This window comes from Nansenia antarctica, assembly GCF_963989245.1.
Source record: "Nansenia antarctica genome assembly, chromosome: 8".
Taxonomy (NCBI): domain Eukaryota; kingdom Metazoa; phylum Chordata; class Actinopteri; order Argentiniformes; family Microstomatidae; genus Nansenia; species Nansenia antarctica.
Genome location: NC_137678.1, coordinates 1,304,714 through 1,324,713, shown reverse-complemented (window position 1 = coordinate 1,324,713; position 20,000 = coordinate 1,304,714). Strand labels below are relative to the sequence as shown.

The 20,000-nt window shown below is 46.3% G+C and overlaps 1 protein-coding gene across 1 annotated transcript in view; it reads left to right on the top strand.

Moving 5' to 3' along the window:
- Positions 1–15,521, top strand: part of LOC308163557 (ATP-dependent DNA helicase DDX11-like) — a gene marked incomplete at its 3' end in the record, with an annotated part of 18,222 nt that extends 2,701 nt beyond the window's left edge. The window contains exons 7-27 of the mRNA XM_080537729.1: positions 715–802; positions 966–1,168; positions 1,350–1,424; positions 1,590–1,667; positions 3,986–4,032; positions 4,305–4,384; positions 4,585–4,626; positions 4,763–4,830; positions 4,956–4,994; positions 5,232–5,379; positions 6,423–6,557; positions 7,680–7,792; positions 7,951–8,023; positions 8,205–8,308; positions 9,358–9,507; positions 11,324–11,392; positions 11,535–11,635; positions 11,943–12,027; positions 13,176–13,254; positions 13,889–14,043; positions 15,474–15,521. Coding sequence (XP_080393855.1) covers positions 715–802; positions 966–1,168; positions 1,350–1,424; positions 1,590–1,667; positions 3,986–4,032; positions 4,305–4,384; positions 4,585–4,626; positions 4,763–4,830; positions 4,956–4,994; positions 5,232–5,379; positions 6,423–6,557; positions 7,680–7,792; positions 7,951–8,023; positions 8,205–8,308; positions 9,358–9,507; positions 11,324–11,392; positions 11,535–11,635; positions 11,943–12,027; positions 13,176–13,254; positions 13,889–14,043; positions 15,474–15,521 — 1,980 coding nt within the window. The remainder of the gene's footprint in view (positions 1–714; positions 803–965; positions 1,169–1,349; positions 1,425–1,589; positions 1,668–3,985; positions 4,033–4,304; positions 4,385–4,584; positions 4,627–4,762; positions 4,831–4,955; positions 4,995–5,231; positions 5,380–6,422; positions 6,558–7,679; positions 7,793–7,950; positions 8,024–8,204; positions 8,309–9,357; positions 9,508–11,323; positions 11,393–11,534; positions 11,636–11,942; positions 12,028–13,175; positions 13,255–13,888; positions 14,044–15,473) is intronic.
- Between the last annotated feature and the right edge of the window lie 4,479 nt (positions 15,522–20,000).

Sequence of the window (20,000 nt, the reverse complement as noted above, 5' to 3'; positions counted from 1 at the left end):
TTCACAAATTATGCAGTTTTACTGCAATACTTAGAGAGTTGTAGAGAGTTTTGGGTGATAGAGAGGTACTCACTGGAGATGTGAGCCGAGGCGTGGTTGCACACCTGCCTCCCTCCCCTGCAGCAGAGAGCACCTGGAGTGTGGCAGAACGGTCAACTTGTTGAGTATGGACGGCATTGGACGCTCATTTTTGAAAAATGTGGAATTTTAGCTCGTAGAAATAAGTCACAGGTCTAGTCTTGGGGTTGTAGCCACCAAAACTGAATTCCATTCAACATTGCTGCCTATGAACCAAACATTCTAATCTCAAACATTCTGCTGAAGTTGCTAGGATTGATTGTGACATCAACATATTCAAAAGTAATTGCATTTTTATCATTCTTAGTTTCTATGGCAATGAGTCAAATGTGTATATTTTCAAATCATATTTTGCGCTCAGCAACCAAACATTCTAAATTCAGAGATTCTAAATGATTGTGATGGCATCAAATCTACAGTGTGTGTGTGTATGTGTGTATGTGTGTATGTGTGTATGTGTGTATGTGTGTATGTGTGTAAGTTAAAGGTGTCTCTGATGTAAACGGTTACAGCTTGAAGTGGCGGTGAGGTCTGGAAAAATATTGATATATTTAAAAAGTCTTAGAAAGGTATTGAAATTAACCTCAAGATTCCTGTATATACCCTGGTGTGTGTGTGTGTGTGTGTGTTGTGTAGAACATGTGTATCAACGACGAGGTGCTTCGGCTGGGCAGCGCCCAACGCATCAACGACCGCTGCATGGAGATGCAAAAGAATAAACACAGTGAGCATACACACACACACACATACACACACTGACACTGACACACACACACTGACACTGACACACACACACACACACTGACACACACACACAGACACACACACACACAATTTAATATACCAATATCTAAGCAGCTCTCTCTCTCTGCCCCCCCCACACTCAGATCAGCGTTCTCAGGATGAGGCTGTGAAGCGTAAGCGGGCGGTCTCTAAGAGTGTGTGTCCGTACGTGGGGGCCGCGGCGCTGCAGCAGCTCCGGGACCAGGTGTTGGGGGCCGTCCGAGACATCGAGCAGCTCACCGGTCTAGGCAGAGAGACCCGGTCTTGTCCTTACTACGCCTCCCGCCTCGCTATCCCCCGGGCACAGGTAACACTTCCACTCCCTACTACGGTTCACGGCCCCCCCCATATCCCAACCCACCCCCCCGCACAAACGTGTGTGTTTGCTATTGTACTTGGCTTTAGTTGCAATTCCATATGTCCCATAATTTCTAGTATTGTTTGTTAGCATTGCCCCCAAAAATATTTCTGTGTGTGTGTGTGTGTAGCTGGTGGTGTTGCCCTATCAAACAGTGCTCCATGAAGGTACAAGGCGAGCCTCTGGTGTCCAGCTGAAAGGACAGGTAAATCCCCCTCAGAAATCCTCCTTTTCACCACTTCTGATAGTCAGTTCTTCTGATAGTCAGTGGTTTTCATGGCTTGTCATTGTCATTTGTATGTGTGGCATGATTTCCTTTGCATTGCGTGTCGCACTTTGAATGACGTTTTTTTTTTCCCTTCTGATCCAGATTCTGATCATAGACGAAGCACACAACCTCAGCGACACACTCTCCTGCATACACAGCTCAGAGCTCACTGGAGCACAGGTAAACACGTGTGTGTGTGTGTGTGTGTACACGTGTGTGTACACGTATGTACCTTCATTACAGGTTTTCTCAATTGCTTTCACACTAACACTGGAACTGGACACACAGTGACCAAAACCTGAAACTCATGTACCTTATCTCACACCAATTCTGCACAAATACAAACACATTTCGTGCTCTTCACTCATTTTGCAGTTCCAAACCACACTTTTGCAAAACACTACACACAATCCTCTACATTTGGCACAATCTTCATTGATCAAATCTCTTATGTTCACATGGAAAACACTACCATTCAGAATGCTAAACTCAAACCACCAATGACACCATTGCTAATGTTGGCCTATTGCTTTTCAGTTAGCAAGCATAGCTTTAGCAATAAAAGGGCCAAAGGTGCGTGTGTGAGCTCTCCTATGTTGGAGAACAATGGATGCCAACTTGGCACAGAGAGGTAGAGTGAGAGGAGTGAGAGTCAGAGGAGGAGAGCTAGGACAAGGATGAGGAGGAAGAGGAGGAGAGCTAGGACAAGGATGAGGAGGAAGAGGAGGAGAGCTAGGACAAGGATGAGGAGGAAGAGGAGGAGAGCTAGGACAAGGATGAGGAGGAAGAGGAAGAGCAAGAAGACAGCCAAGACTACGACCTAGGAGAGGAATTGCCTCTGATGAAATTCGAGTGGGTTTCAACCTCTCAAAAAGGCGGCAACGGGGAAGGAACGTCATCGGCCAGCATGCCATTTTTATTTTTTTTTAATTTCAGATGTTATCCCTTTTTCACCCAATTTGGTATCCAATTGAACCCAACCTAGTATCCAATTATCCCCTGCCTATTGCGTAGGATCCGCCGCACGACCCCGTGGCCGGCAGCCCCAGAGGAGATCGCCAGGCAGACTAGCTGACTGGCTCCTCGAGCCCAGCACCATTATTCCGGCACCCCGGGGGCGCTGTTGCGCGACGGATCCTTGTCCGGAAATAGTCCTATACCGCCCTCTGGAGCGGCCGCTCAATATGCCGCTCCCCGTGTGTGCCCCGGACATATCCGGGTCTGGCGAGACCGGGATTTGATCCCAGTCCCCGGTGGGCAGCTTGCACTAGTGGCTAGTGCTTAGACCGCTACACCACCGCGGGGCACTGCATTATTGAGGTTCCTGGCCAGCGAGGGGAGAACATCACCCTGTGCACCACTATAAATCACCATTCAACCCTTGGCCCTGACAATAGTGCCCATCTCATCACTCTCCTGGACACACAACACAATATTCTCACCCCAGCCGAGCATATGGACGACCCAGAGCAGGCCAGGTACGTTGTCATCAATGTAAGTTTCCGCAGGTCGACAACTGGTTCATCACCCATCCACGTTTTTCTGTGGATATCCCACCATATTCTTTATTTCTCAACCCTATCGAGGAGTTTTTTTTCAGCTTGCCATTGGAAGGTATATGAACACAGACCCCGTGAGCACATACCCCTCCTACAAGCAATGGAGGAAGCATATGGTGATATAGCTGCTGAAGCATATCAGGGCTGGATGCGTCATGCCAGGTGATAGTTTCCCTGCGGCTTGGCCAGGGAGAACATTGCCTCTGATGTCGATGAGGTCCTGTGGCCAGCAAAAAAAAAAAGCTTGTTCCACCACAGTATAGTCAAGAGATGTGACCGGGCAGCGTGACTGCCGAGTTGGTGTAGAGGTGGTGGGGCCAGCCAGCCAGCAGAGGTGGAGGAGCGGAGTGAATTTCAAGATTCTTGGCTGTCTGGAAGAAGGTTACAGTAGAGTTCTCAACTGTGATGGAGAAGTCTTGGAGAGGGCAGGCTTTCCCAGGGAGGAAGAGTAGCTCAGTCTTGTTACGGTTGAGCTTAAGGTGGTGGGCTGACATCCATGTAGAGATGGTGGGCTGACATCCATGTAGAGATGGTGGGCTGACATCCATGTAGAGATGGTGGGCTGACATCCATGTAGAGATGTCAGCGAGACACGCAGAGACACGTGTCGCTGAGTACTGAATAATCCGCTGAACACTGAACGCAGTGTTTGCTTATGGAAGAGGTTTGTGGAGTTTGGGGTTTTGTGTGTGAGTTTTTGGATGTGTGTTTAGAGTTTTGAGAAAGTGAGCTATGCTTTCAGAAAACGCATGGAAGCAATTGAGAAAAAAACGCTAACAAGGTCAACAGGAAACGGCAAGGCGGCTAACAACTCGGTTAGACATCTTGTTCTTGTCTCTGATTTGATTTGATTAGTTTCATTCGTCTCAGATTAGATTGCAGTTTGCACATTGCACTCTCTCTGTGGTTCGAATGATGTTTTCCCTCCCTTCTCTCCAGCTCTGCCGTGCACACTCTCAGCTGACTCAGTACTCTGAACGCTACAAGTGAGTACACACTCACACACACACTCACACCAGAGGGCAGGCTGGTGGTGGAGGCAAGACAATCGGACAAAGACAGGCTCATTGTAATGCATACCGTTCCTCATTCTGTTCCATGTATGACAATGAGCCTGTTGTCCGACTTCTACCTCCAACAGCCTCCACTGATTCACACACCCCCGGATGTATATATCCAGTATCTCTCCTTTTTACCCTCTGACGGCATCTCCTCTCCTAACACAAACGTGTGTGTGTGTGTGTGTGTGTGAGGTCAGCAGTCGACTGAAGGCCAAGAACCTGCTGTACATCAGGCAGATCCTGTGTGTGCTGGAGGGCCTGGTGCGTGTGCTGGGAGGTGAGTGATGGAGGGAGGGATGGAGGAAGAGAGAGAGAGGGAGGGAGGGAGGGAAAGAGAGAGAGAGGGAGGGAGAGAGAGAGAGAGAGAGACCTGTAGCTGATTGTAGCCGTTGTGTAGGCATGGTTAGGGTCAGGAGTTGGTTCCTGACCATGTGACCGAACCAAGAAAATGTGATTGTGTTTGTCTTCTACCTGCAGGGAAGGTGGGGCAGAATCCACAGAGCCAGACTACTCAGCCAGGTCAGAAAACACACACACACACACACACACACACACACACACACACACACACACACACACACACACACACACAACATAATAGTGACCCAAAATCAGATCTGATCTGCTGATCTCTCATCCTCTTCTATGCTCTCAGGAACAGAGCTGCTCACCATCAACGACTTCCTGTTCAAGGCTCACATAGACAACATCAACCTCTTTAAGGTAATGAACAGGTCCACAGCGGTCACCGCTCCGTGACCGTAATCACACCACAACGTCTGAACATGATGAACACCTCTCGACCCCCTCTTGACCACACGTCTCTCTCTCTCTCTTTGTGGCTGAAGATCCAGAGATACTTTGACAAGAGCATGATCAGCAGGAAGGTAAGTAGTGTGTGTGTCTGTGTGTCGGTGTGTCTGTGTCTGTCTGTCTGTCTGTCTGTCTAATATACAGTGTGTGTGTGTGTGTGTGTGTGTGTCTGTGTCTGTCTGTCTGTCTGTCTGTCTGTCTGTCTAATATACAGTGTGTGTGTGTGTGTGTGTGTATAATATACAGTGTGTGTGTGTGTGTGTGTATAATATACAGTGTGTGTATTAATATACAGTGTGTTCTCTCTGTAGCTGTGTGGTTTCATGGAGAAGTATGCAGGGGCGGGTGTGACACCACACACACAGACCTCGTCACAGACACACCCCTCCAACAAAGAGAACCCCCGCACGGCGGGCCTCACCCGATTCCTACAGACACTGCAGAGCAGCCAACACACAGGTCAGAACACAGGCACACAGACACACAGACACACACACACACACACACACACACACACACACACAGAGGTGTTGTTAAGATATTGAGACAGAGACAGAGTAGGCACTTGAGGCTGTGAAGCACTCTAAACGTTGCGTACGCACAAAATAAGGCGTACGTCACTTTCTAAGCATTAGAAGGTCATCTAGTGTTACCAAACCACCCAAAAGGCAAAACACAGAGAGCCAGCATGGGGCGACGACAATGCACTGTGCAGAAGGAGCAGTGTGCGGAGAGTGATGGGGGCCTGTGTCTGTAGCTAGAAGAAACGCTGGACATTCTTAGAGAAAACAGAGCAAAGAAATCTAACCTAAAAGCCCTAAGCTCACAAACCTTCTTGGACAGATGTAATATAGTTGATATTTCAAATTGAACATGCTCAATATTTTGTTTATGTGCAATCACGCTTTCCACTTGACTAAAAACCTGTAAAAATCAAATTCCGTGTTTGTGTTTTTCTTCCCTTTAAACTGTTATTACACACTTATAACACACCGCAATGTTAAATGACTGCCATATATTGAAAGCTTAAGTACCATAATCCTGAAAAAAAAAATGTTCTGACATCTCATTTTGTAAAAAAAAAACGTGAGAAAATAATTTCGTGAATCGTATCGAATCGTTAGTTGAGTGTATCATTACATCCCTACAAATAATGAATGAAAGGCAAAAGCAAATCGAACACCTCTCTCTTGTCTTATACCTGCAGGGAAGGTGGGGCAGAATCCACAGAGCCAGACTACTCAGCCAGGTAAGAAAACACACACACACTAGTGGTGGTCTAGTCTAGTGGATAGTGAGTTGGACTTGTGATCGGAAGGTTGTGAGTTCAAATCCCGCCTGAAGCCACACCACTACTAGTGTGCCCTTGGGTAAGGCACTTAGCCCTCAGTTACTCCAGGGGGAATGTCCCTGTAATTCGTAATTGTAAGTCGCTTTGGATAAAAGCGTCTGCTAAATGGCAAAATTATTATTAAATTCTCTCTCCCCCCTTCTGTGTGCAGTACCCCCTCCAGTCCAGCAGGGGCCAGTAGAGGTGGAAAGGGTGTTGGCTGCATCCCCTATGATGCAAGTGGAGGGATTTTTCATGGCCCTCACCAACACCAATAAGGATGGCCGAGTGGTGGTACAAAAACAAGGTACACACACGTACATGCTCACACACACACACACACACACACACACACACACACACAGTGCACAGCACAGAGATGCTAGGGTAACTTAGTGGGGACACAGAACTCAGAGAGATCAGAGCCTTGCCAACAGGTTAACATCTCTCTTTCTCACTCTCTCTCCTCCCTTTCTCTCTCTCCTTCTCTCTCACTACTCCCCCCAACCCCCTCTCTATAATAATACTAATAATACATTTTATTTTATCGGCGCCCTTTCTGGACACCCACGGTCACCTCACATTAATAAAGGTACAATTAAAATCAAGGAGATAAAAACAAAACATAAAAGGACATGAAACATTAGGGGGGATTGTTCAACCGAGTGTGTGGGGCAGGATTGTTTATCAGAGTGACAGCTCTGTGAATGAAGCTGCTCTGGAGTAGCAGCTCTTTATGGATATTGTCAATACATTTCACATTTAAAACAGTTCAGGGGAAATATTGTCAAAAGAGTTGTTGAACTCTTGAAGCAAGTGTTTAACGGTGGAGAAAAAGGGTCTCTCGTTATTGATCATGTTGGGTGGGCGCTTCTCTCTGCTGAGTGGGCGTTTTGTGATAGAGAGTGAGGTGTTCAGAATATGCTTGCGAGTGGACTGTGAGGTCCGTTTCTTTAGCCAGCCGCTCAAGGCGACGTACTGCGGATTTTAATCGGCAGAGTTCAGGGGTGAACCAGGGGGCAGAGTGGGAAAATGAAACGTGTGAAGTAGGGGTGGGCATCGACGATCGATAATTGATCGATAAGGATCTTGGTCGATCACAAAATAAAACATTTGGTCGATCACAAAAAAAAAAAAAAAATTTGTGATCGACCAAGATCCTTATCGATCAATTATCGATCAATTATCGATCGTCGATGCCCACCCCTAGTGTGAAGTGCGTATCTTGGGAGGGACTAGTCTAGTGCGTCCAGGGTGGAGGCGAGACAGGTGTTAGGTCATCAGTAGTTGCATGAGTGCCAGGGGGGAAGGGCAGGTGCTGAAAGGTTAGTGAGGTCATTATTATTTATGGTTTCGGAATGTGATAGAGCATTGAGCTTCTCTCTCTCTCTCTCTCTCTCTCTCTCACTCTCTCTCTCTCTCTCTCTAGGCTGTTTGTCCATGGACAGTGTGAAGTTCCTGCTGTTGAACCCTGCAGTGCACTTTGCTCAGGTGTTGAAGGACTGTAGAGCTGTCATCATAGCTGGAGGGACCATGCAGCCTGTAAGAAGAACACACAACCACACACTCACACTCAACCACACACACACACACACACACACAACCAGTGATATTACTGTGCGTCGTGCAAGACAAATAAAAATAAACGAGTGTCCACTACTGCTTGGAATCAGTGTGATTTTATAACTGTGTGTGCCTAGGTATCGGACTTCAAACAGGAGCTGCTGTTGTCTGCTGGGGTGGGAGCGGAGCGCATCACTGAGTTCTCCTGTGGTGAGTTCTGCCACGACCCGATAGCATGACCACACCTGGAACGGCTTCAATGGTACCTAGAAGACAAAGTGATAGAGTAATCCACGTCTTGTGGTTAAGATTGTGTTCCCATGAAGTATACATGTTGTAATTGTGTGTGTGTGTGTGTGTGTGTGTGTGTGTGTGTGTGTGTGTTTTGCAGGTCATGTGATTCCTCCAGAGAATATCCTTCCAATAGTCCTCTGCAGCGGTCCCTCTGGTCAGGAGCTAGAGTTCACCTTCCAGAACAGAGACACGCCGCGCATGGTAACACACACACACACACACACACACACACACACACACACACACACATGCCACCTCTCTTTTGCCATGCTACCCTTTCCTCCCCGCTAACCAGCCATGGGATGGATGACCTTCTGACCCTAAAATCAGAAATCACTCATATCCAAGATAGTGTATATGAACAACTCATGGCTTTTGAAGGTCATTTTGTTGCCAAAACTAGAACTTGGGAATGGGAGCTGTTTTACTTTTATGGAAATCTCCTGAGGCTCTATCTATTTCTCTGTGGCTTAGGGATGCTATGTCTTATCTTAAGTTAGAAAAGGTAAGATTCTCAGTGAAAGGCAGCTCTGCTAAAAAAAAAAATATAAATGGAATGACTTTATAGATTACTATGAACAAACCTTGTCCCCCTGAGTGATCCCACCTTCCTGTCTGCTCCATTCTCTATTTTATTTTATTATTTATAGTATTCTTAATGTTATCTAGTTTATTCTTCTTTTTTTTTTATGTTCTAAAAATTGGAAAAAGTCATATACACTACAATCACTAGTGGTATTGATGTTTTCTATGCAGAGACAATGTTTTGCTGTTCTTGTTGTCTTTGAAGCCCCTGGGGATATTCTTGTAACAACAAAACATGGGAAACATTTGTAATTTTATTCTTCTCTATTTATGTTTGTATACCCAATAAAAAAGATTAATAAACACACACACACACACAGACACAGACACACACACAAACCACATGGTAACACACACACACACTTCATGGTAACACACACATAAACCACATGGTAACACACACACACACGCACACACACAGACAGACACACACACCACATGGTAACACAAACACAAACCGCATGGTAACACACACACACACACAGACAGACACACACACCACATGGTAACACAAACACAAACCGTATGGTAACACACACACACACACACACACACACACACACCTCATGGTAATACACACTCAAACACACACACACACACATGATTACAAAGTATAAGAGGTGATAGTGTGAAAATCAAAGCTAATGTCTTTGTGTGTCACACAGATGGATGAGACAGGTCGCGTCCTCTCCAACCTGTGTAACGTGGTTCCAGGAGGCGTGGTGTGTTTCTTCCCCTCCTACGAGTACTCCAGAAGGATTGTGGGACACTGGGAGACCAGCGGAGTCCTCGCCCGTCTCTCTGTCAAGAAGAAGGTGTGGCAGTGTGTCTGTGAATGAGTGGACGCCCAGTGGGCAGTGTGTCTGTGAATGAGTGTACGCCCAGTGGCAGTGTGTCTGGGAATGAGTGGACGCCCAGTGGGTCTGTGAATGAGTGTCCGCCCAGTGGCAGTGTGTCTGTGAATGAGTGGACGCCTAGTGGCAGTGTGTCTGTGAATGAGTGTACGCCCAGTGGCAGTGTGTCTGTGAATGAGTGTACGCCCAGTGGCAGTGTGTCTGTGAATGAGTGTACGCCCAGTGGGCAGTGTGTCTGTGAATGAGTGGACGCCCAGTGGCAGTGTGTCTGTGAATGAGTGGACGCCCAGTGGCAGTGTGTCTGTGAATGAGTGGACGCCCAGTGGCAGTGTGTCTGTGAATGAGTGGACGCCCAGTGGCAGTGTGTCTGTGAATGAGTGGACGCCCAGTGGCAGTGTGTCTGTGAATGAGTGGACGCCCAGTGGGCAGTGTGTCTGTGAATGAGTGTCCGCCCAGTGGCAGTGTGTCTGTGAATGAGTGTACGCCCAGTGGCAGTGTGTCTGTGAATGAGTGGACGCCCAGTGGGCAGTGTGTCTGTGAATGAGTGTCCGCCCAGTGGCAGTGTGTCTGTGAATGAGTGTACGCCCAGTGGCAGTGTGTCTGTGAATGAGTGTACGCCCAGTGGCAGTGTGTCTGTGAATGAGTGTACGCCCAGTGGCAGTGTGTCTGTGAATGAGTGTACGCCCAGTGGCAGTGTGTCTGTGAATGAGTGTACGCCCAGTGGAAGTGTGTCTGTGAATGAGTGGACGCCCAGTGGCAGTGTGTCTGTGAATGAGTGGACGCCCAGTGGCAGTGTGTCTGTGAATGAGTGGACGCCCAGTGGCAGTGTGTCTGTGAATGAGTGGACGCCCAGTGGCAGTGTGTCTGTGAATGAGTGGACGCCCAGTGGCAGTGTGTCTGTGAATGAGTGGACGCCCAGTGGCAGTGTGTCTGTGAAGGAGTGTACGCCCAGTGGCAGTGTGTCTGTGAAGGAGTGGACGCCCAGTGGCCTCCAGAAGGATTGGAAAGGGGAAGCATTGTGTCTTCTTCTAGCTCGATACTCCCAACAGTTTGGATATTAAATAAAACAAATACTATGAGGTCAAAGTAGAGATGATTAGCTTTAATACAATGGTTTATGTGTCCACTTTTGGTGCCCTGAAGTAGGGGGACTGTATACCCCGCACACCCAGGACACGGTCTCTTCGCCCCGCTCCCCTCAGGCAGGAGGGTGCGGTCCCTAAAAACTGTGAAGGCCCGACATGCACACAGCTTTTCCCCCACAGCCATCCGGCTCCTAAATGCCGCTGCCCCCCCCCCCTCGCCCTGACCTGACCCCTATCTATCTACCCTCCCTCCACCCATCACCCAGAGAGCTTTGGACTGTCTGAATATGAACACTTGAACACTTGATCACTTGATCTCTGCACTTTATATTTATATTAATTATGACTCTTGCACTTTGATGTTGGTTTGCACTGTCTTGTCCTGTCTTGCACCTGTCCTGCTGTAAACCGTGCTCCATTGTTCCAAACCAAATTCCTAACATGTTTACATGTCATGGCAATAAAAGTCTTCTGATTCTGATTCTGATTCTGATATAAAAAGCATTGTCATTTCTAAACGGTGAATCAGACAAACTGACTATAGAGCTAAAAAGAAGACACAACGCCTCCTCTTTCCATGTCTTACGGAGGGCCCTGCAGAGGAGGTTGGGAGATCAGTGGGGGGTCCTCAGTGTGGAGATCAGTGGGGGGTCCTCAGTGTGGTTTCCAATCGGACGTTTTTTTCTCCTCAGATCTTCCAGGAGCCCAGAAAAGCCAATCAGGTGGAGCAGGTGCTGAAGGAGTTCTCGCGGTGCATCCAGGTGAGAGACTGACTGGCCCTCCGCCTCCTTCCTTCCTGACCTCTCTGCCCAACTGTTGATTGGGTCTGCCGATACTCTTCAACACCGCTCTCTCTCCTTTTCTCTCTACCTCCGTCCATCCATCCCTCCCTCTCTCTCTCAGAGGTGTGCTGTACCAGGAGGGGTACTCACAGGAGCGTTGCTGTTTTCTGTGGTTGGGGGAAAGATGAGTGAAGGCATCAACTTCTCAGATGAGCTGGGCAGGTGTGTGTGTGTGTGTGTGTGTGTGTGGGTGTGTGTGTGTGTGTGTGTGAGCGTGTGTGCACGTGCGTGTGTGTGTGTGTGTGTGCGTGCGTGCGTCCGTGTGTGCGTGCGTGTGTGTGTGTGTGTGAGCGTGTGTGTGTGTGAGCGTGTGTGCACGTGCGTGTGTGTGTGTGTGTGCGTGCGTGCGTCCGTGTGTGCGTGCGTGTGTGTGTGCGCGTGCGTGTGTGTGTGTCAGTGTGTCAGTGTATAACAGTCAGTGTATATTTATGTGTGTTCATGAAGTGTGTAACTGTGTGTACATACACAGGTGTGTCGTGATGGTGGGGATGCCTTATCCAAACATTAAGTCTCCAGAGCTGCAGGAGAAGATGTCCTATCTGGACAAAAAAATGGTAAAACACACACACACACACACACACACACACACACAGCATGGTAACACACATAAACCACATGGTTAATGTAAGTGCAAATTATTCAATAATGGCAGCCTGTTTCGTTTCAAGATGTATAAGAAAAGATATTTAATATTCTTCTGCAGAAGAGGAAGTTTGAACGATTCAAAGTTCCTCCCAAAAGTGACGATCATTCATTACATGTCAGTATTTATACAATCAGGTTTCCACGGGTAAGGGGTCCGCCCTTGGGTGAGGTTTAGACCAATCATGAGCAAGGGGTGTGAGTTTGTACATGGATGAAGATGATGGGGATGAAGGTTAGGGGGGGATCTGACCCTCCCTTCCTCACAGCACAACAAAAGCGAGGAGTGGTGACTACAGGGTGGAACACTGCCGGGCAATCACTCTGGTGTGATTCAGCATTGTTCTGAGTTTCCATGTAAATGTATGGCACAGGTTTCATTGTGATCATTTAAATGTGTCTGTTGTCTAGCCAATGTCAAGCTTCAAGTAGAGAAACTGGTTCTATTGTGTGACAACAAACAGGAAATCAGCTTCCATAGCTTTGCCCCAGACATCCAAAGTTTGAATCTTAAATGTAGAAAAATGTCCCCCACATACAATAATTTTCTCTCACAGTTACACACACACACACACACCACACACAAACCGCATGGTAGCACACACACACACACACACACACACACACACACACACACACACTTCATGGTAATACACACACACACACACAGCATGGTAACACACACATAAACCGCATGGTAACACACACACACACACACACACACACACACACACACACACACACACACACACACACACAGAGAGCATGGTAACACACACATAAACTGCATGGTAACACACACACACGGTCATGATCCCCCCCTCCCACCCCCCATGATAAAGTCCTGTGTGATGATCATGACTGGGCTGCATCACAATAGTGGAAGACTCCTATCCTCTCCTCCTCTCCTCCTCCTCTCCTCAAGTATGGTGGTAGATGTAGAACCAAATGACGCTTGAACTTCACATCAGTGTAGACGAAGGAGAGGGAGCGAAGCAGCTTTAGAGTGTTGGGATGCAGCCTCTCTGTCTATGACACTCAGAGCTGCTCTCTGTTTCAGCCTCGCACTGGGGGAGGGGCGAGTCCAGGCCAGGCTCTGATAGAAAATCTCTGCATGAGGGCTGTCAATCAATCCATAGGTAAGACACATCGATGACTGTACCTTTTTCATCTGTATGTTTATTTAATAAATAGGTAGAGGGTTCCCACGGGTCCTTGAAATCCTTTAAAATTTGTGAATTTGAAAAAAAACAATCAAGGTTTTTGAAAATAGACATGGGTCATTGAAAGTGCTTGAATTTCCCCCCCTCTCTCTCTCTCTCTCTCTCTCAACAAATATATATTCAAAAAATGTTTACTTAGCTCGTCAACTAGTAAATAAGTCTCTGTATTGCTTAACTTTACACATTTCACAATATATTGTTTTGCTGTGCTGTGGTAGAGAAGGCAAGAGACCATCTAGTGTTCTAGCCTCTCTTTTTAATTGTTGTCTGTGAGCGGATAGTTCCTATTATATAAATTCTCATCTAGATCTGTCTCAAACTACGCCATGTTGGGTCCTTGAATTTGGTAATTGGGTCTAGAAAGTCCTTGAAAGGTGCTTGAATTTGAAAAGTGAATTTGAAATGTTTCAGAAGGTGTGGGAACCCTGTATGTAATCAACTGATAGGTAAGACTGATTCATCATTGATAGATCAGTCTACGTACAGGTTAGTTTCCTGTAAAAAACCCTTGTTTTCGTTTTTGCCACAACATCACTTCCTCTCTCCGCAGGAAGGGCAATCCGTCACCGTGGTGACTATGCATGCATAGTAATGTGTGACCGGCGCTACTCTCGACCCGCTACACTCGCCAAACTCCCGGGCTGGATCCGAACCCAGACACACACACACACCAGCTTTGGCCCCGCCTTCGCCGCCCTGAGACGGGTGAGGGACACAAACACAGTTCATCTAATGGATTTGTTTCACACCTTTTACTATACAAAATGTAAAAAACCCAAAATAATAAAAAGTGCTTCATAACAATACTAAGTAATAGAAACAATAAACAGAATACAATATGATCTAACACCAAACCATCCGCTTGTTAAGTCGTGACGTATTTCCGGGGCCAACGTTGGCTGAGGCGCTGTCTTCGAGATGCCGAAATAATAATAATAATAAATTATATTTATATAGCGCTTTTCCGAGGCTCAAATACCCTGACAATATGGAGAAAACGGTAAAGTGCTGTGTCCCTTGTTGTATGAATAGATCCGAGTCTAAAAAACGATTAAACTGTCATTCTACCGCTGTAGTTCACAGGTACTCCGGTGCGGAGAATTTCTGATTCGGCTAAACGTCACTTTTGACGTCAGACTTAACAAGCGGATAGACCCCCAAAAGTAAGACAAGGAAAAAACTCCCCAGAGGGGAGAAAGATATAGGGCACAGTGGCCAGGAAAAACTCTTTCTGGGTGGAAGAAACCTTGAGAGGAACCAGATTCCAGGGGGACACATCCTCCTCTGGCTGATCAGGGCCTGAACAGTAAACTAATGTGGTGTGGTGCAAGAGTTCTGGGGTCCATAATGACGGGCAGCTTTCTGCCTGGACCCGGGTGGGGCATAGGGTGGAGTAGACTCAGTCTGAACATCTTCAGGAAGTGAAAGTCTCGTTCTGAGGGGCTCAGAGCAGACAGATAACAGATCAGCACAGAGAGGAGAAGATTAGAGAGTTGTGGCGAACTGAAAAACGCAAAACGCTTTAAGCAGCAGGAGAGAATCAGCATAGAGCAGCAGATGGCCCGAGGGCCCCCAGCACATCCAAGGGACGTCTAACATGCATCTAAAGGACAAGACCAGCACCCACTTCCACTCTGTCACTGGCCGGCCTACCAGAGGGACATCGGGGGGGGGGTCAGCATGTGCCAGAGATGCCCAGAGCCAGAACTGTGATCATCCCAGCCTACACGGTACTGGGCCGTATGCCTGCTGCACTAGGAAGGCCCGAGCCAAACCCAAACCCACACACACCACAAGGGCCCACCCACCACCGAACAGGAAGAAGGCGCAGATATGGGCCCAGGCAGCAGATGCCACAGGGAACGAGAACACAATTAGCCAACACAGCCTTTCTGATTCACAGAAGGATTTGTCATCGATTTCAAACTTATTTGCTTGCAGATCAACACTCAAATCTCACTAATTCAACTTTACAGTAGCAGTGTTTTCAATTTAGAGGGCATGTGGAAATGTAGTGCCAGGTCATTAATAATGGATTTTAATCCATTATTAATGACCTGGCACTATGTTCTAACACATGTCCTTGATATTGAAAAACAACAATAAATAAAAATTATCTTTTTCCTCTTTTACAGTTTTTCATGGAGAAGAAGAAGCAGGAGGAACTCAGGGTGGATGTATAAAGATCAAAGTGCCTCTCCCTGACCTCCTTGCTCTGGAGTCGACCAGCTATCTCTCTTTTCCAACTGGAGGAATGTTCTCATTAAATGACTTATTTCTAGTTTCAGTTTAAATTTGTGATTGTACAATACCAATATGGTAGTTATACATACAATACCAATACTTTTTTTTATACTTTATTGCAGGACTGTACATTACATTTCACAAGTTCATTTCACACACTTTACAAGTTTTCTTCACTTGTTTAAGTTCATCCTGCATCATTTTTGTTTGTTTTTTTATTTTTTATAAAGAGAACAAGAAATAAAAAATAAAGAATAGAAACTAGAGAGAAAATATAGAAAAAGAAGAGAGAAATTATAGGGATAGAAATACCAATACTGATGCAGGTTTTTTTGATTGCGGAGGTTTTAATTGGGAGCGTGATTCAGTGTGTGGGCGGGCAGCCAGACAGCGTGAGATCAAGGATCTGACTTGACTAGTCAACTCTAAGAGACTAAAGCAGCAGTAGCAGTCTCTCAACTGATTGCGATGGGGTGCATCAATACTTGTGGAGCATTAGGCCTACTACCCACTGACTTGGATCAGTGTTAATGTTGGCAGGCTTTTTAGTCACTTAGTCTTTGGTGTTTAGATGGAAGATGCACACCAGTTCTAGTCACACCAAGTCACCTCCATTTTTCTTAGTTCCAGTTGAGGTGAGTTGTACAGTTATGTTACATGTATGTTATGGTACATGTTATGTACAGTTACAGTTATATGTACAGTTGTTTAATGCAAAACGCTGTTTATTGAATGAATGGACATTAGTGACATTCTGTTTGTGTTTCATGTTGTAATTAGCCTTCTATATAATAAACATGATGTTGGATGTTCTTTATAATAAACATATATATTCATTCATTTATGGTTTGAATTCTTTTTCTTGTGTTTCATTGTTCTGCAATTAGGCACCAGTATACGTAAACATAATCATGATTCTCACAACATCAGGGGTCAGTTTCACAAAAGCTTCTTACGGAAAATAGTACTTTATCTCTTTTGAAAATCCTCTCCTATCCTCTCCTAGACCAGAAAAGCTCTTCGTTTAATAAATGTCATCGTTTCATGAACAGAAGATTGACCTGGATTTTACAATTGCTGCTATCTCATGGCTTTTGCAGCCGGGTTTTGTGAGGTGAAATTAAGTACTACTTAAACTTCAAAGCTTTTGGGGAAACTGACCCCAGTACAGAGGCTCCATGTATGTAGGATTAGTTCTATAAAAGGCCAGCAGGTGGAGTCTCTATATACATGGACACTCAACTAAAGCCCAGTCTGCACTGTACCTGCTCTGAACACACACAAGGGGCCCTATTATGCACTTCATAAGTCTTAAGCAATAAGACGAGGCGGTAGATCTAAACTTAAGACGTGGAGGCGTGGTCAAGGCCACTTTGCTATTATGCGTGCGGTAGTGGGCGCCTAAAACCCAGCGCTAAGCAAAGAAATTAGTCATGGGTGTGTTTTGGGCGTCTTCTCAATCAACCCAATCAGCGTGCCAGGTGCCATTCCCTTTAAGAACCGGCTGCGTTGAGTCATTAGCGCTATGCTATTATGGAAGTCCTAAGAAGGAGGTCAGCGCGCTTCTCTGCCTCTCCCTTCTGAAATAAAGCATTTATACTGTGACCGTAATTGACGTCTTGCCGTGGAGCCACGTGCGTGTTCATGTGTGCCCATATGCATGCGCAAACCGCGGAGGCGCGCTCGTGTTTCAAAACGTGCATGAAGTCTAAACTTAAGAACTTTTCAAACCACTTCTTAGCGCTAGGAGCAAAGTCAGATCGCATAATAGCAGGGGCGCCTAGTGCACTTCATTAACATATGAACACTCCCACAATGAGTAATATATGCACGGGAGTTTTACGTCTTATGTGTGGGCGCCTATCGACACCTGCATAATAGCAGTAGCGCGTATGAAGCGCATAATAAGGGTGGCGGTAGGTCTTAATTAAGACTTAAGACGGCAAGTTAAGAAGTGCATAATAGGGCCCAAGGAGTCTGGCTGAGCTGGGCGTATTAAACATGATCACAATCACATCTAGAAATCATCATCAAACAAGCTAGAAGCTGCCCCTAACCACTGATACAGGGTCAGATATATTTGAATTCCTCAAATGGTTAAACCTCAATTTCTGTCTTTTTTTGAGGTTTCACCTCAATTAGGAAACTGGGCATCAACAGATCCGTATTGCAGAGAGACCATAGCTGGCTTTGGCTGACCCTTGTGAACAAGCACAGCCTTTTTCCTTCCAATAGGGTTAGGTATCCTCATCACAATTCCATTCTCTGATCTGTCGAGCGCGAGCTGTGCTTGAGAGTTCCGCTCCTTCTGATTGGCTGGTATGTGTCCGGGACTACGCCTCCCAGTCGTCCTCGTCCTCCGCGGCTCCGGAGTGAGGGGCCGGGAGGGGCGGGATGACGTCTGACATCCGAGCGAATGCGCTGCCGGAACTGGCCGGAGGGTCGTTGGGTTCCCCGCCTGCCGGACCTTTACCAGAGATCCCTGGAAGAGGAAGAGGACACAGTCAGGGCAACGTATAACACACTCTACTGAGCGTATAACACACTCTACTGAGCGTCAAGGGCCTCCTAACAGTTTGAGGATCGACTCACTTTGGTGGAGTTTAAACACTTGGTCGACGCAAATATCAGAGATGTGTGTCACTGGGGTGCAAACTTGTCACCTTTCTGCTAAATTAGTTGTTTTTTTATCTCAAAATAGGTCATCCATGTGAATCGTGTAGATCTGCAAAAAATATATATTTGGGGTGGGGGGGGGGTCTAAGTGTCATCCAAGTCACATGATGCGCGAGCTACCTAAGCTTCCTGTCTGCTAAACTCCGCTGCTGTTGAAATAACTTTTAGCTTCAGGCAGCTAAGTACAATTCCAGACAGTGTGGAGAACACAGTCACAGTAAACTGTTTTCGAGGTAATTCTGCAGGTGTTGAGGTCAGGGCTGCCGCTACTTACACACGCATCATTGTTAGACCACCGTTAGCGCTGCTCATTTTTTGAGCCGCTGCTCATTTTTTGAGCCTTGATTGGCTACGAGTAGTTGACAGAGTGCAGCAGCTTGCACTGGGCCTGGTCTTCAAGATACGCTACACCACAAAGACACCCAAGTACCTGTCAACATACTTCCAAAAAGTGAACAACGTCCACACATACAACACCAGAGGAAGCTCCACGAACCACGTTCAACCGCGTTGCACCACAAACAAGGGGTTAAACTCGTTTGCAAACTATGCAGTAAAAATGTGGAACGCCCTTCCTATAATCTTAAAGGAGTGCAAAACACTGCCCACCTTCAAAACCACTCTCAAAAAACATTTACAGGAGGCTGCAATCCGTAACTGGACCCTCTAAATCAAAAATCTGATTAAAAGACCCGAACTACCCACTGTACATACTTTGTGTTTTGTCCCCCGCCCCCACCTGTGGTGTATGTCCCCACCTGTCCTACCCGCTGTACATACCTTATGTTTTGTTGTATTGTTCTTCCCATGATGGATGTATGTTTATCTTGTAGATAGTAATAGTTACTTGTCTGTATTATCTTGTAGATAGTACTAGTTTTTTTTTGTCTGTCTTACATGTAACGATGAATTGAGAATCAAGGACCCCAATTGAAATAAGCCAGTGGCTTTCTTGGGTTTTTTATCCTTTTAGTTGACCTTGTATGTAATATGTACTTTCATGTACCTACTTCTGCAAATCTTCTAATAAAGTTTTCAATCAATCAATCAAATATCCATTTAGCACCGTTAGTGCTAGCGCTATTCCCGCCCCCCCTAAGGTTAGCCGCGCATTGATCATTTTCTTCGCTTTCAGGCAGGCTTTGGGCCATCACCAGTTTGCACCCTAGGACAGCAGTTTTTAGTGATGACGTTTGAGTTTCTATATGGAACTGTCGTACTCTATGTGTGTCTGTAGTTTGTTCCATGTTGTGTCTCTGCGTGTAAGTTGTCTTGTCTGAAACGTCGTTCCCCCTGCTGCTGTTGAAACAGGTTTCTCTTGAAAAAGAGATTGTATCTCAACGCGACTACCCTGTATAGATAACGGTTAGATTATCCTAACTAGTCAGTCTGGGGAGAGGAGAGGCTCACCTTTCCTGCGCATGGCCAGTTTATTGAAGAGGTCACACATGAAGTCTCCTCCGCTGGCTGCTGCCGTCACTGAGAAAGAGACGGAACAGAGTGAAAAAAACAGACATTTAGAAATCAGATAACATTCTTTTACGTATTTGAAAAACTCTCAACTCTTGTTTTCTATAAATGTATCTTTTCTGATTGGGGGGCAGTCCCACTCATATCTTTCATTTTATTGGACAGATACAGTGAAGACTGACAGGAAAGTAAGGAGAAGAAGGGAGATAGGGCACGGGCCGGATTATTTCGAACCCATGCCGACATGGGCATATGTGTGCACTGTAGACCGC